This window comes from Carassius auratus, chromosome 19, assembly GCF_003368295.1.
Source record: "Carassius auratus strain Wakin chromosome 19, ASM336829v1, whole genome shotgun sequence".
Classification (NCBI taxonomy): Eukaryota; Metazoa; Chordata; class Actinopteri; order Cypriniformes; family Cyprinidae; genus Carassius; species Carassius auratus.
Genome location: NC_039261.1, coordinates 12949791 through 12967538, shown reverse-complemented (window position 1 = coordinate 12967538; position 17748 = coordinate 12949791). Strand labels below are relative to the sequence as shown.

Genomic DNA, 17748 nt, shown 5'->3' with positions numbered 1-17748 from the left:
TCACTTTTGCTTTCGTGGGGGTTTTCCAAGGTTGTTCACAGGTCACATTCAGAGCCGAAGTGAGTCTGAGAAATGAATGCCCAACACCAGTCCACAAACCCACATGTGTTTCAACACAGATAATTATCAAATTACATACTAAACATAAGAGAATATATTCAGGCTACAATTTAAAAAGACAGTAGTTTAAAATGCAAAATTACTGTTTTCCCCAAATAAAACCTTGACAAGGGTGATATAGAAGTATTTACCATGAACTGTACACTGGTGATGTATCTGAGAGAAAACAAATTTCACAGTAAATTAAATAATTTTAATCAATAAAAAACAAACAGCAACAGTGTAAGCTAGTGGTCTCCCAGCTGGCTAAACTGATCTAGCTGGTCTCTGAAACAAAATTATTTAAACATAATTCAACATGAAAGCTCTTTAAAAATGTGTTGAACATGAATAGCTAATTCCTCCTCATTGTGTGATCTGTGGGTGGAGTGTACTTTTCCTTTCTGTTGCAGTCTTCATTAAAATAGATATATCTGTGTGACATGCAATTTAGATCCCATTCAGAGTTTGTGTTGTAGAGGAAATCAAGTGGGCAAGATATCATTTGTTCTATGTTCTATTAGTCAGACACATTTTGCAATGCACAAAATCAAACTTACATCACACAAATTAAAAGCAAGATGTATTTTTTTGTAAAAGATTAATTGAAGTATGTTACATGACAGTTACACTTTTAGACAGTTAAACTGAAAGCAAAAGTGTACAAGGGTGAAAATGGGTGTGCTAAGAATAATATGATCAATCATGGTTTCTTTGTCAACGCAAACAAAATCTTTGGACCCTTGATAAGTGTCACAAGTCGGTCTGGCTCATCACTCACAGCACACTCCCATACTCGAGTATTAATAACCTGCACCTGTTCACAGTCCAGTCACCATCTCACCTCCACATAAAAGCATACATCTCAGTCAGCAGTTGTCTGATCTCGTAACTTCACAGTGGAACTTTTCCTGTCTCAAGTCACCTGCATTGACTCCTCTAACATACCTCTCTTCCTATACCTCCTTATCAGCACAAAGCTCCTAGACTCCTGTGTTCCTCCTATGATTCCTCTCCTATGTCTCTCCCGAGGTGTTTGCAATGATTCATCCACCCTGGTCACCCCACTGTCTGTAAGGAGAAAACGAGTATCAATTCCAGCTATTGCTACCATAATCTTCAGAATGCTTCATACTGCATTACTTCCTGCTTGATGAAATACCTGTTTAAATAAACTTTGATATCACTTACCTACTGTTCCCGAGTCTGTGTGTTACAATAAGGTCATGATTTTGATTGACTTTGAAAGTGAAGTGACATTCAGCCAAGTATGGTGACCCATACCCAGAATTTGAGCTCTGCATTTAACCCATCCGAAATGCACACACACAGAGCAGTGAACACACACACACACACACACACACACACACTGTGAGCACACACCTGGAGCAATGGGCAGCCATTTATGCTGCGGCGCCTGGGGAGCAGTTGGGGGTTCGATGCCTTGCTCAAGGGCACCCAAGTCGTGGTATTGAAGGTGGAGAGAGAACTGTACATGCACTCCCCCCACCCACAATTCCGTCCGGCCCGAGACTAGAACTCACAACCCTTCGATTGGGAGTCCAACCCTCTAACCATTAGGACACGACTTCCCAATACAACACACAAATCAAACTTAGCTTCATGTGCTATTCATAAAAAAAAAAAAAAAAAAAAGTTGGATCACCTGCTTCTGAGATTCTGAAGTGTGCAACCATTTTGGACACTTTATTATGCCATGAGCCACATGAGAGGAACCAACAAGTTCACAAAGTACACAACACAGCTGACATGTCGCTCACATGACAGTGCCAACAAGGTATGTGTGGATTTAAATCTACACCCATGCAAACATGTACTTTATTAACATCCAAGAAGTGATTTCTTCATTAAATACAGAATATTTTCTGACTATTTGTGTCATTTTAGATAATTAGTTTAATTGACTTTGGGTGAATGAGGGAAAATATCTGAGGTGCTTTCCCACTTTACTAAACAAAGAAACAAAAATATAAGATCATTTCAGATGTTCTTGTAATTTTGTAGTTTTTTGACTATTTGTCTGTATAGGATATGTTCAAAATAGTAATAATGAGAAATGATTATGTTTGACAGGTATAGGCCTAGATTTTTTTTTTTTTTTTTTTGAGAAAGCCTTACACATTAACATCCGTGATGTTTTCATTGGAAAGATCATTTTATAGGGTTATTAAAAATAACCAGAGAATAACCAAGGGATTAAAAAAAGTAATTCTTAGTTTATTTTAAAAATAACCACCCTGCAATGTTCTGGGAACGTTTTTTTATAGTTACAAAATAAAAATATAAAAAAAATATAACCTGAAAAGAATGTCTCCCTAACGTTAGTATTTGGTTCTAATAAAACGTCAGGGGAACGTTCTGTGTTTGCTGGGTTGCAGTGGTTCTCAACCGGGGGCTTGAGGCCCATTAAGGATTATCAGCAAACGTCGGAGGAAGCCTCAAGTTAAAATAAGAAGCATTAAAATAAACTAATTCATCAAGAATTTTTTTTTTATTTACTCCCTCAACTGTTTTTTCTTTTCTTTTTTATAACCAGGGTTCAAATTTCCTGAAAACTCTAGTAACATGATTAAAAACGTGTGATTTCTAAACATGGAAAAGCTGTTTAAACTAATATGATTCTTTTCTGAATACGCGTCACAGGGGGGCTTGTTCTGAGATCAGCGGTCTCGAGGCTTCGAGTTCTCGCGAGACGGGCGCTTGAGGTTTACGCGAGCGGTGCACGCTGGGAAGCCCTTTCTCTACGAGGCCATCTTGGTGTGATCAGGAGGTGAGCACAGCTCTGTCGGAAACTATTAAAATACTTATTTTAAGACTTTCGTCAAGGATACAAACGCATAATTTTGAAAGTGTAGGTCTTGATCTGTCGCTCTTGTGTGTTCAGGTTGGCCAGATCGGACTAATCAGGAACAATGGTGGCTGCAAAGAAAGCGGTGAGTGCTCGCCGGAGAACATCACGTGGAAGCTCCGCTACAGGCCTGACTATAAAAAACAACACGTTTTCATCCACAGTTTTTGATTTATAAGATTAAAGTTACGCAGTTGAATTGTTAATGTGCAACATTACGGTGTAAATGTTTGTCTCTATTCGGGGACGGGCTGTTGGTGGGCTAATTGTGAGCTAGTTCATGAGTGCAGCTGCTTGACAGGATGTTTTTTCCAGTAACGTTACAGAGGTTTTGCATCGTGTGTATATCATTATTAATATATATTTAATACGTGTCTCAACAAAATGTAATGTGTCTTTATCAGACAAACGCTTATTACATAAATTCAATTATGTCTGTATGTGTTGTGAATGTAGAACGGGAGCAATACTTATGAAATGTCATCGAGACACTATAACTTTAGTATTGAATTGTGGTTGTCTGTGAAGCAGACGTGATATGGTCATGTTATGTGTACTGTTTATAAGTTCATTGATCTCTGTGAATGGGATGTGACTTGAATTGCTTTAGAAATGTAGCTTATTTGTGTAAAAAGTGTATATTAATGTGCTAGACTCTTTTTTTTTTAATGCAGAATTCACACCCTTTTCAAAGCAACTACTGATAATAGTCTGATGTAAACTATATTTGAGATGTTAGTCACTGTATTATAGTGTATTTATGGTTTTATCTTTGTCTTCACAGAAAAAGTCCCTGGAGTCCATTAACTCTAGACTGCAGCTTGTGATGAAGAGCGGGAAATACGTTCTCGGATACAAGCAGTCTCAGAAAATGATTCGCCAAGGAAAAGCCAAGCTGGTGATCCTTGCCAACAACTGTCCCGCTCTGAGGTGCGTGCTCTGACAACTGCTTCGCGAATCCACTGTCATTATGCATATAATCTGTGGTGTTTTAGTCGATACAATTGTGTAAGAGTTGAGGATATTTTAATGAATCGTGGGGGTTTTTTGTTGTTGTTTTTTTTTCTAGGAAATCTGAGATTGAGTACTATGCCATGTTGGCCAAAACCGGAGTCCATCATTACAGTGGAAACAACATTGAGCTCGGCACAGCCTGTGGCAAATACTACAGAGTGTGCACACTGGCCATCATTGACCCCGGTGTGTGTTCATGCATCAGCTCCTTTCAGTGGGAGAACTGATGTGACTTCATCTTTAACTTTTTAGGGATGCACGATCATGATTTATCATGCCCGATACTAATTTGTTTTAGAAGCAACCTGGCCGATAGCGATTTTTTTTTTTTTTTTTTTTTTTTTTAAGCAACAAACAAAGAAGGAAAGTGTGCATAAACAAGATGTTTATTTGATATTTAATAGGCCAAACTGGCTTTTGGTTATTGAAAACAATAACCGTAACCATCGGAAATTAACGGCAGTAACTGCACAGGAAGGAGCCTACATTCAATACAACCATAGATGGTAAAAACATCAGCATTTAGCTTTTGTTTTTGAATTGGATTGAAACTACATAGCACTGGCCTTAAGATTAACTGTAACCATGTGAAATTAAAGGCAACAACTGCATAGTTCTACTATCCAAACAACACGCATTCAATAAGATGTTTCTTAATCCGCATGCAGTATTTTAGTTTTTAAATTTGGTTTTAAATAAAAAAAAATTACCAGGTAGAATAAAAAAGTAGGTTATGCTATATAAATTATTCCAAAATGTTAAAATCAAGTAATGTTGGTGTGAATGAAACAAAGGTGAAAAGTGTTTCATCCAATTGGATTCACATATATATTTTTGTACTTGAGCCAATGAAAAATAACTATTTGCTCAAGTTAAAAAATATAGATGTGAATCATTACCCTAAAATTTTCTAATTGGATGAATGAAACACTTTTCAGTGTGCTACAGCAGGTGATTTTTAAATCCAATTAAGTCTAATTAATGTATTTTTAAGGTAAAATTTAATTATCATCCTATACAGAACTGACGTTTACTTCTGGCTTCTCAAACGTGTATGTAAGTTTTACTTAAAAAAAAAAAAAAAAAAAAAAAAAAATATTCAGTTTTGTCACAGTTTAGTCTATATAGTTTCTCATCCAACACGCAAGAAGTTGAGCTGAACGTCGCTTCACTGTCTCCGCTTGTGTAGGGACAGGTACAGTACGCTCGTGCAGTGTGGCAGTACGCCAGCTCCTGATCGCTTCCTGTTATCTGTGCCTCAGACATGTAGCTCTGCACTTCCAGCACTGAACGGTTGCCCATATCCTGCGCACAAATTTCTAAATACTTCCATAAAAACTGACATGATTGCAAATAATTAGAATTTAGTCTGTGCACGCGGGCGCACTTCTGGAAAAATTGGCTAAAAAAAGAAAAAAAAACGTCCGGTTTATGGCCGGTCAACCGGTGCAAAAACTTTTGATGCATTTTAACTGTACTTTTTAACTGGTTTAGTAGATTATATATATATCTTCGACATTGTCCGACTGTCCTTTGCGTTTTCAGTATTAATGTTGTAACATTGTGTCCAGGTAAAATTTATTGTCATTAATGCCTTTCTCTTGCGTTGATAGGCGATTCTGACATCATCAGAAGCATGCCAGACCAGCAGCAGCAGGGGGAGAAGTAGAGCCATTTCCATCAGATCTTATTAGAAATAAAATTGGTTGAAACGGTCCTCTGTGGTTTTTGGTTAATTTTCCTCTCCGATTTTGTTCCGAATTATCGTCTAATGTATAAAAGGCATGAAACCCCCCCCCCCCCCCCCCCCCCCAACACACACACATGACATATCTTTCCAGAATCCTTGATTTGGTCATGGAAAATGTTTATTTTTCTCAGTTTCTTAAAAGCATGAACGGAGTGCAATATTTTCTCTATATTAATGAAAATTATTATGTGTGCTGTGAATTCAACTTGAGCCACAGCAATAGGATGGATATAAAGCCACACTTTCACAACTTCAATATGCACTACAATTTTGCCACTAGAGGGTATAATATGTAATGCTTTTTTTCCCCTTAGTTTTGCAGTTAAAACGTTTTTATCCGTACAGGGTGAATTACAAGTAGAATTCAATGTTATCTTTTGGTTTGAAAAATTCTGTAGCCCAGCGCGAAATCTTTATAAATTGGTCATCCATTAGATTTAATTGTAAAATGTACTGAATAACTTGATTTTAAATTGCTACCAATTATATTTTGCACATGTAGTTTTTCCTCGTTTTAAAAGGCATATGCTTGTTTAAACATATGTAATCTATTTAATAAATTTAGAAGAGGTTGACTTCTTTTACAGGTTTGCGGATAAAATATTTAACGAGATATTCGAATTGCTCACCTCCACGGTTATCTGAATTAAAATTGATGATGTCATTGCATTGGCAATGTGCCAGTGTCAGCAATACATAGTTTGTGTAAACCAGGCACATTAATACTGTAAACATGCAAAATGAGACTCTTTTTTTTTTTTTTGAATTGTAAAATGCATTCACAAACCTTATATCAAAACGGTTCACATACTCCCTAGTGATTTAATGCAGCCTTTGAGATAAGGCTGAGGCATTAGAAACATGCTTCTGCATTTACATACTTTTTTTCCCTCCTAAGGATTTTCAGCACAAAGTAAAAATCTGACATGCCTAAAGTGCTTGAGCAGAGAAAACATCAAACACTCTCTTCACTGACGTGATTGCCCTAGTTTCCTCAGTCACGTGTAGTCGGTTTTGAAGTCTAATTCTTAAGTACCCACACAGATAAATATAATCAGCCTCAACTGAGCGTGTTCAGTGAGCTTGCAAAATGAAAGGATGAATAGGGAACTGGAGTGATGAGCGTGAGATTGCAACTGTGCTTCAGTAAGAACCTCGGGCTGTGTTTCATATACTAATGCATCACTGGACAGCATCCTTTGAACATCAAAAGTAGGTCAGTGGATGAAGTGCATCTATATTTCAGTTTCTTGTAACTAAAGTAATTGGTAAAAACCCTGACACAGTTCTGCTGAGGCACGACTGAAAGTAGGTGAATCCGTCTCCTCTGGTCAAGCAAAGATAATGCCACACTTTAATTGTGAAGTCACTCCACTTTAAACTATCCCAGGTCTCCCTGGGCTTCCACAGACATCAGGCAAAAGACAGCCATAATGAAGCATTACTGGAATATTTTATTGTTTAGAAATAAGACATAAGCCATTATCAACCCAGTACAGAATGTGTAACGAGACAAAAACAAACATTCTACCTACTGACAAGACATTGTTCTGGGTTTCTGAGAATTCATTTTGTGATATCCATTGATAATTACTTCATTTTTATGAGAAATATTGTGAGAATATTATAATAGAAATTACAGGTCACAATAGCAAAAATTAATATTCCAAATACACAGCGTAATTGTTTTTTATGATAAAACTGTTTATATGAAGCTATTTCGGAGAAGCTTAACTGAAGATGAAAGTCTACGCACAGGACGTTGAAAGAAAATTCCTAAATCTATAAATCTACTTTCATATTTTCTTCTATATCTAATGTACTATGATGAATAAATGTAAGTATATAGTCATCTTCAGCTATGGAAACTTGTTATAAAATACCCTTGCATAGCCACTGTATATAAAATTACAAATGTTCCCAATAACAGAAGCTACTCTGAGCTAGAAGGTGACTGGGGGAGATGTCATGCCATCTTAACTCGGCTACAAGCTAATCTACTGTCGGGGTCACATCGTTTACTTTGCATCTGTCACAATTACTGATTAACACACCATTCATCACAGACAATAACATGAATGAATAATATTGTGCAAAAACATTGCAGTCTGCAGCCACAGATGGTAACCTAGTGATAATGACAGAAAATGTACACTAGATCTCTAAACAGGTGCGTGTAACTTCACAAAATGACAGAAATGATTTCCTAACACCCATAATTCCCATTTATTCACTGAGCACTGTCTGGTTCAATGAAGGTCAAGATAAGTCGAAAGCATTTGTGGCATAATGCCAATTACCACAAAATCTTGTCCCTTGTATTCTTTAAAAATAAAAAGAAGCAAAAATTAGGGTAGGTTAGGCACCTACAATGGAAGTGAATTTTTTTAAAGGATTTTAGATGTGAAGCTTCTAGTTTCATAAACGCACTTACTTTAAATATTTTTTCTTAAAGTCTGTGTATTATTTGAGCTGTGAAGCTGTTCAAAGGGTTAGTTTAACCGAAAATGGATTTAAAAATGGATGGATTTATTAATTGATAAAGTCGTTCCAACCCCTTAAAACCTTTGTTCATCTTCGAAACACAAATTAAGATCATTTTGATGAAATACGAGAGGTTTCCGACTCTGCATAGACAGCAATGCAACTGAAGCATTCAAGACCCAAATAGGTAGTAAGGACATTGTTAAAATAATCCAGGTGACATTAGGGGTTCAACCTCAATTTAACGAAGCTATGAGAATACTTTCTGTGTGCAAAGAAAACAAAAAATAAAATTAACGACTTTATTCAACAATCTCGTCTCTTCCGCATCAGACTTCGACATGCATTCATGGGAGTACCACATAAGTATTCTCGTAGCTTCGTAAAATTATGGCTGAACCAGTGATGTAACATGGACTATTTTAATGGTGTCCTTACTACCTTTCTGGGCAAATTAACTCAATAGTTAATGACAAGATTTCCATCTTTGGCAACTATCCCACAAATCTATTTTAATACTCAATTTAGGGGTTAAATTGTAAAATGGGATATAATGTAACAGAAAAAGCTTGTGATTTATTTTTACACTAAAATCATGTTGACACACCGTGTAATTTTAACAGACTGGTCCATTTCACTTCCATTCTAAGTTCCTCATCTTTAAAGATGCGTTTACCAAAACTTTAGAAAAATGTTGAGACAAAAAAGGTCCATTGTGTATTGTCAATAGCGTAGTGATGTCTGAAGCACGGCTAGTCAATTTTCAAACCAAGCAGCTTTTGTTCGTCAATGTGGAGAATTTGCGTGCAAGATTTAATGTTGTAAAATCCGTCACCACCAAATTAAATTCTTAATCGCATGGATTCCTAGTAAAACAATGGTAAATGTGATAGTACCTTAAGCCAAATTTTTGCTTTTTTATTTTATTTTATTAAGTAAACAAGTGAAAAGTCCTTTAATTTAAAATCAGATCTCCCATGATGCATGAATCTTTCAAATGTTTCAGTATTAAGTGTATTCAGCTTTATAATGGTTCACAGGATCGTTCAGTCTTTGCGACATCTAAACCATCTAAAACTAACGATTAGCATTAGCATTTGATTGATTGAAAGAGAATATTAATCAGTGATTGCATAATGTTTTGGGACATTGTGTATAAAGGAAGACTTACAAAAATGTCATTTTGTTAGATAAAATGGTGTAGAATAGCTCACTTTATTTTAATTTATTTTTTATAACTAATTTAGTTATAGTCTGAGTTATATTCTTTTTATTTCGTTTAGTACAACGAAATTAAAGTGTAAATGCCGGCTTCTTACATTCAGTATATTTCTAGGTAATTCCAATTTTTTAAAAGTGCTCTTACGTAACTCCCGTGTTTATCATGCACGCCGGATTCAAATCTCAGGTATATCAGTAGACAACAACACTACTGAGTAGTTCACAGTATTAAAAATGCCATTGCCGCACATAATCGCAGAAAGTGCAAATCAGATTGGAGCTGATACACAGGATTGGGTTGTGGACAGCTGGGCAGCCTCGTCGAGGGAAGGGCTGCTCAAAGTCATACTGCTGCCTCCAGAGAGGAGACTTGCGTCACACAGCGACAAACAGGAGACCGGGGCCACGGAATGGACTATTGTGACGGAGAGTGTTTCTTTGGGGAAGGTTTGGAAGGAGCGTTTGAAAGAGAGTGGTGTGATTCTCAAGCTGAAACATACTGAGGAGGGGGGTCCTTCGGTGGCATGGTGACGACCTCCTCATAGGGTGGAAGTAGTACCTGAAAATAAGACAGTAACATAATAGTAAATGCTTTACGTATTCAATATGTTCCCCTTTTATGCTGTACACTATATTCTTAATTTAATCAAGACACAAATAATAAAAAAATCATTAGCATACACTGGTTGTCATTAATATTAGCTTATAGTATATAAATTTAACTGTAGTATAATCTGTCAATTAGATTTCAAACTGGAATGAAACAGAACACGTTATGCAAAAAGTTCTAAATGGGGGGCTATATTTCTGTATAAAATAAACTGTTACTTAGAATGCTTTTGACATTTCTACACAATTTTGTGAATGATAGAGTTTAAAGAAATCTAATATGTCTAATATCAATTCTGGTTCATTCATCACACTGGAGATTATTGGTCAAGTTGAGAGCACTGCATTGTGGGATACATTACTCTAGTCAGCTTCTGCACATTTTGGCAAATGCAGCAGGTTATCCATATAGAGAGCCCCCCACATGAACATTGGAGAGAAATAAACAATGTCACAGTGGAACAAAAAGGAATAATGGCTACAAACTGAGAATTCATTTTCCACAACTTAGTTAATTCCTCAGTTGGTATTTTTGTTTTCTTTGCACACAAAAAGTATTCTCGTAGCTTTATAAAATTAATGTTGAATACTTTGTCACATGGATTCTTTTAACAATGAATTTGCTATCTTTCTAGGCCTTGAACGTGTCAGTTGCATGGCTGTCTATACAGGATCAAAAAGCTCTCGGATTTCATCCAAAATATCTTAATTTGTTTTCTGACGATGAACTCAGGTCTTACGGGTTTGGAACAACATGGGGGTCAGTAATTACTGAAAGAATTAAAAATTTTGGGTGAACTAACCCTTTAAATTATGATTTACCTAATTAAACAAATTATTACAAAAATGGCTACGATATAACTAAAATGAGGGGAAAAAATTTGTACAAACTGGCCCTGAACCAAAACATTGGGCCTAATTTATAAAACACGGCCAGGAATTAAAAAATTATGTAAACAAATTCTTAATTCGTCGTCACAAGATCATTTTTTTTCTGTACATTGTACACTATACATCTTGGTATTTCTTTACATAGTGTACATATTTGATATCTTGGATATACTAGCATTGTTTTTGTTACTATTTTGAATAAGATTTATTATTTAGAGATTTTACGTTTTCATCCTAAGTTAAGTTTGTTACATTTTTGCTTTGCTTTTATCGTTTTTATTTATTTATTCAAATGTCTACATAGTTTACATTAAGTTTTATACATAATGCATACTAAAGATATAATAAGTGTAGCATGGAAGTATGTTTTGAAAATAGCCATTGATCGATGGTGCTTTAGAGGATGCAGGTTTGAATCCTGTCTGTGCCTTACTGTCTCTATCTGTAAAAAATACATTTTAAAAATTTAATTTGTGTTGCTTTGCTAGCCACCTGTAAACCAAGGCCATGTCAGACATAAAACTAAAGCATTTTTAAGCAAGTCTGTGTCAGAGGGTCCTTGAAATGCTATCTGTGTTTCCACAGAGGGAAGTTCATTCTCCCTATACAGAAAAACCAGCCCAAAACTTTCTCAATTATTATGAAAAGGTGAGCTAATTAGTAATATGGTCATGAATGCCCCGAGGGGATCACATTTTCTCCTTGTCAGGATGGCTGGAATGGGGATTTCAAATGAACCAAACAAGTGTGGACAGTTATGTAACTGCCTGCAGCTGAATGGTGAAAAAGCTCCATGCTTCTCAATGGCCTTTTATTTCAGTTCTTTCTGTCTCTTTTTAAAGCATCTGACCACTCATTATACTGGCTGTCCATCTGTGGAATTCAGCTGTGGAACGATTTAGTCAAATCACCCACCCATAAAAAACTTTTTTTTTAATAATTATAAACATACAAATAAAATGCATTCCTCTATGTCACTTTAGATAAAAGCATCTGTCAAATGCATTAAATGTAACTCTTCATGCATGTGAGTTGTCAGTGACTGGAGGGTCAACAGAGCAGCAGGACAGACAGACAGACAGATGCAGTAAGACAGGATTACTTATGGCAGACAGCAGTGAGATTAGAGGAAGTAGATGAACACAGCACACTGCCCTCTCTAATGCCCTCCATAAACACTGACTCAACCATACAGAGGGCACGAGGAGAGCGTCATCACGATCCTGCTGCGATGCACGTCCGAACATCCCCTATAGCTGTGCAGAGATAGACTCTATGTGTTTTTATGACTGAACTACATGTTGGGCAGGGAACCGAAATGGGTGATTCTTGTTATATTTTGTTTGGTTAATGGTATTAAAACAGTTGTATTATTTTGCTGACATGTACAGCATGACCAGTTTAGCCTGATTTGGGAAAGAATGACTTGTGTGGATCAGTTACTGTCAGTGAATCGATTGATACGACTCACAAACTCACTGAATCAGCCTAGATAATCAAATCATATTCAATTCACATTTCACTTACTGAACCATGATTCATTACTTTGTCCAAATCCGAATAAAAGTTAAAGATATACATTCAGAAAGTAATTATTTCGCATTTTAGCAATGTTTAATTTTAATGTAATTTGTAATGTATTTTTTGTAATTTAAATGTTACCTAAATAATATATTTTTTAATTAGGTATTTTGTTTATAAAATATGGTATATGGTATAATAAAGGTTGTATCTTGTGTTTGTTGCCTCCTTAAATGTAAGTAAGGACCTGGGTTTATTAAATAGAATCAAAATCAATCTCCTAATGATTATTATCCATAATTACACTACCCCCATTCAAACATTTCTCTGTTCTTAAAATAAGTTTGAATTTATTTAATCAATAATACAGTATAAACTAGTGTAATATTATTACAATGTAAAATAGAAAATAGTTATTTCTTCCTGTGTTGGCAAACCTGAATTTTTAGCAACTTCACAACAGCTTTTATTTTTATATCTGCTGAATACAGTACAGTATGTAAACAATATTTATCTTGAAACTATGATACATTTTTCCAGGATTAGTGATGAATAGAAGCCTCAAAAGAACAGAATTTAGTCGAAATAGTCTTTGTGTGTTATTATGGAGACATTTGCAAATATGAGTGTAAAGATACAAGACTCCGTTAAACAGTTTAGGTTCATGTAAACCTCTGACTTACTGTAGTGTCATTCGTGGTGACATAAACCAGGACCTCTGTAGTGCTTCTTCCACTGACGTATCTGTAGCAGTTCCACACACAGGCAATAAGGTAAGCCTAAAGAGAAAAAGAGAAAGAACAGCCGCTGATGCTAAATAAAACACCATCATAAATCATGTACATATGGCTTAAGCAATAAAAAATAATGAGCCACAGATACAGTGCCTTGTCTACACTATTTAGTTTCCAGCGGGTAAGAAATTATAACAAGAGCATATGGGACAAATAACATAAACGTCATTTTTTTTTCTTTTAAAATCAATTTGTTTGTTTTTTAATACACAAAATGACAGTATGAGCTAAGGTTGTGCTATAACTGGTCACCTTTCTTTTTTATTCTTCATTTTTAATAATGACCATCTTTTTACATCAAAGAACTAGTTCACCCCAAAAAAAAAAGAAAAATTAATACAATGCTGACAAATCTTAAAACTATCAGCCAAAAATTGGCTTTTACTGTTCAAGAAATTAAACCTTTAGTAAAATGTTCAGTCTAAATGTTTTTTTTTTCAACACATTTGCCACTAAAATCAATGATGACGTTCATTCTCAGAGGTGATTTAGACATATCACAATGCAACAAACAGCCTAGTAGACTGTCATGCATACAACAGCACGAGGTTAATTTTAGCACACTGTGTTTATCCCAGCAGAGTAATCTGCCTCTCTCTAATGCGTGCAGGCTTTCATAAAGCGATTTGTATCACATCTGAAGTCTACTGGAAGAGTCAGGCTTCTAGAAGGACGACACAGTGTTTGTCTAAAGCAGTCACCCTGCAGGCTACTGTGCATCACATCTAGCTATAGTGAACAAAACATGATCTAGCACGTCACAATAAAGGGAAAGCAGTACAGTTGTTTCTCTTTACCTTAAAGGCTAAGATGCATCCAACAAAGAGGAGCACTGCTAATACTAGGCACATGTTGTTTGTGGACATCAAGTCCTCTTTGTATGGAAAGGTCCCAGGCTGTTAAAACATAAAGACACATGGAATCAATAACACAATGATGCTCAGCAAGTCATTTTAAGAGTCAGATCAGACACGTACCAACTGCTGAAGATAGTCCTGTATGGTGTTGGGGTAGACAATAACACTTATTGCTACCAGTGTATTAAGAGCAAAGTCAAAGATCTGGTAGCAGAAGAAAGGAATGATCCATGCAGCATGTTGCTGAAAGAAAAGAAAGAAATCATTTCACTACGGAGCACAAAATTATGAATTAAGCATTTAATTTGATTGATTTAGCGGAGTATTATTTGATGATCTTCAATCATCTTTCAATCACCAATGGAAGTTCTGTTATATTAACTCACCCTGCTGTTTAAGTTCAATGCAAGAAAGCCAGTCTCATGGGTTTGAAACAACATGATGCTGAGTAAATTATGGCAGAACTTTCATTTTAAGGTGAATAGTCCATTTAATAATAAGCAAGTTTCAAACCTTATATGCACCGTATGTCGCCATCCCACAAATCAAAATCATCAGCAATGAAATTGCAGCAGCGATACACATGTCTGTAAAGGAAATACACAACATCAGATCTTCACAAGCAATATTGAGACTAACAACCAAAATGTACCATCTAGGATTGGGTCTAAACATCTAAATATCATGATTTCTCTTGTAATATGACAAGAATTTCACTAAATGTAATTTTGTCTGGCATTCACTTCGAGTCGGGATTCTGCTGAGCTCACTACAAAAACTCAAATAATGCTTGGGATGAATGTTTTTATTTTTAACATCAACTGTTTTAATAATGCAAAATCAACTATTCTCCTTGTAAAGTTCATAGAGAATTTCTTGTAGGCTATATTTCTACAAATTAACTGCAATAACTGAAATGTAGACTGGGCCGGATAAATCGAATAAGATCCAAATCATATCGACCTGAATGAGGAATTTAATAGAAATGGATCACATTAAGACTGTCGATCAGAATTCAAACAGATCCGAACATTAGTGTCAATAGCCAGAAATATCATCAAAGTGGAAAATATATCTGTCTAAAATGTAATAAATTTTCTTGTTAAGCATTGAAGTTTCTTTGAAAATGCAGTGAAATATATCTATTTATAGATATCTAGAATTGTCATTATGCCGTAAAATTTCTTAAAAAAAAAAAAAGTATTGCAATATATCCGTCACATGTGATAAATTATTTTGCATTGAAATTTCTATGAAAATATATCTGTGTACATTTCTGAATGATTCATTCATGGACCACCTTACTAATTCATCAGAAAAAGCTAGAGACTGACATACGAGCCAGTAACATTGTCCGCCTAAGTTAACATTTTAGTAGCTCGGCCTAGCTCTCACAAACATTACAGGCACCATGAACTAGTTACCTGACCTGCTATATATATAGTGCTGTGTTTCCAAAACCAGACTCGCATTCTCTCCAAAACACAGGCATATCTCATATTCTTGAGAAATAAACAACAAAAAGCTTTATAGCCTAGTAAGCACATAGTGGAGCAAAACAAGTGAAATATCTGCTCTAACTCCTTATAAACTCTGGCCTTAGTTTATAATTTTCCATCTTTTTAGAGTATATAATATTAACATTAACATCCTGAATTACTATTGCAGATTGAGTTAACCTAATGGCTAATATTACAGGGTTTTACTAATCTCTGACACTGAAAGTACATTGAGTTCAGTGGTGCTGCTCTTTGAAATGGAGCTCAAATGTTAAAGGACACTCCACCGTACACTCTGTCTACTTCAGCGCCTGTTACAAAACAGGCTTCATATAACAGATGCAAAGCTGTCCAGAGTAATTACAAGGAATCATAGTTTGAGTCCTGCTGATGAGAGCCGGTTTTAATCAAAGTCACCAGAGCCAGAATCTATAGCCGCACAGACAGCAGTGAAACACGATAGCAGTCTTTGAAACTTAAAAAGTGGATGAAGACTTGTTTGCTCATACTGAAATTTAATAGCCATAGGGGATTAAATGACTCAGACGTACTTGCATCGTCCATGACATCCAGATCCGTGCCGAGGTCAGAGCTGGTGAGGTGGTAGTGGTACTGGACCGGGTCATTGAGAGCCGACAACAGGATCAACAAAACCACTGCATTGATCAGCTGAAAAATATTATTATACAACTAATTATTTTTAACAGAATAAGATGAAAACGTCATTGTCTATTTATGGTGTAAATTACATTTTGCAATAAACTTTTTAGATTAGTGTACTGCTCAGTTTGTTATTAAGTTATAATACCTGCAGTATCTTGTGTGAAGCATAAACACACAATATAAAGTATTTGCATTCACTTTCATAATACATGTTTAAATTAATTAATTCATTTATTAATGATATGTGTGTGTGTGTGTGTGTGTGTGTATATATACACACATATATATAAATTGTATATATTATACATAATTGTACATATTATTCTAGACCTGCTGAAATGTTTGACATTGCTGTTAGACTTCCCAGACCAAACAAAATAAGTCCCATGAACCATAGTCTAATGTTAGCTCTGCACAACTGACAAATCATAAATTAAATGAATCTGTGACACACACACTGCATTTATCCTCATTCAGTGTCTCTGATAATGTTTTGTCTGTGACAGCATTTTCCTGTCTGTGTCAGTAAGCATCACGGTTGTTTTTAGGTTAATGAATTCTGCTGTTCCTTGCAGTGCAGAAGAAACTGGACGGGACCAGAATAATCTGTGCATTTGCATCTCCTATGTTTCAGCATTCTGACAGAGAAGAATGATAAGATCAAGGATTTATTTATTTATTTCATTATCACATAAAAGGGCTCTGGTGTCTAAAACAAGCCTCAACTTTCAGATTAAGACTAGGTGGAAGTAGGACATCGTGGGAGTAAATACGATATTGTTTGGTTGTTCAATTATTTAAGGCTTCTCTGGTTTTCTTTTTAATTCTGTTTTCAGATTCTGGCAGCAGTGTTGCTCTGTGGCATTACCACAATAGCCTAAACAATATTATTGGACATTATAAAGATGTGTGCAGAATTTTAAACATCAAACGGATGTTTTAAAAAAACACACACAAGATTTAAAAATAAACCACTATTTTTATTCATTTTTAATTGTCAAAGACAAATTTAATACAATACAATAAAGATGTATTGTATTGTAAATGAATTAATTTAGAATTCTACTAGTGTAATTATTATTTACTAATAAAGATCATGTTCCAAATAGTTTTTGTTGGATATAAAAATAAACAGAAGGGCTATAAATACGTGTGTTATTAAATGTAAGAGTTGTATTGACTCACCATATACCAGATGCCCAGGATAATGGTGCCCGTCCGTACATGACAGCACAGACAGCAGCTGGTCGAGTACCATCTGTCCCACGGAGAAATCATCTTCACGTCCAAAAACAGCACGATCTAGTTCATGTATGGCCTTCTAGCTCGAAGCAATTGTTGTTGTTTTTTATTTAAATCGATGTTTTTTTCAGGGCTACAGCTCACCGTCGCAGCATTCGGTTGCCGTTAAATCCTGAGTCGTTTCCGTTTCCCGTTAGCGTCCCGTTCGTTCCCACCGCTGCATTAATCCAGCTCA

General features: G+C 35.6%; 2 protein-coding genes across 2 annotated transcripts; one reads left to right on the top strand and one right to left on the bottom strand.

Annotated features, from left to right (window-relative positions):
* Nucleotides 1-2787: 2787 nt before the first annotated feature.
* rpl30 (ribosomal protein L30) lies at nucleotides 2788-5699 on the top strand. Its single transcript, XM_026288983.1, has 5 exons — nucleotides 2788-2890; nucleotides 3005-3053; nucleotides 3753-3898; nucleotides 4038-4168; nucleotides 5596-5699. The coding sequence occupies exons 2-5, from the start codon at nucleotides 3033-3035 to the stop codon at nucleotides 5649-5651; spliced, it is 354 nt and encodes a 117-aa protein (XP_026144768.1). The 5' UTR covers nucleotides 2788-2890; nucleotides 3005-3032; the 3' UTR covers nucleotides 5652-5699.
* A 1467-nt stretch (nucleotides 5700-7166) lies between these two features.
* laptm4b (lysosomal protein transmembrane 4 beta) lies at nucleotides 7167-17748 on the bottom strand. Its single transcript, XM_026288982.1, has 7 exons — nucleotides 17457-17748; nucleotides 16160-16277; nucleotides 14623-14696; nucleotides 14230-14352; nucleotides 14050-14148; nucleotides 13142-13237; nucleotides 7167-9996 (listed from the first exon to the last, which is right to left on the bottom strand). The coding sequence occupies exons 1-7, from the start codon at nucleotides 17547-17549 to the stop codon at nucleotides 9922-9924; spliced, it is 678 nt and encodes a 225-aa protein (XP_026144767.1). The 5' UTR covers nucleotides 17550-17748; the 3' UTR covers nucleotides 7167-9921.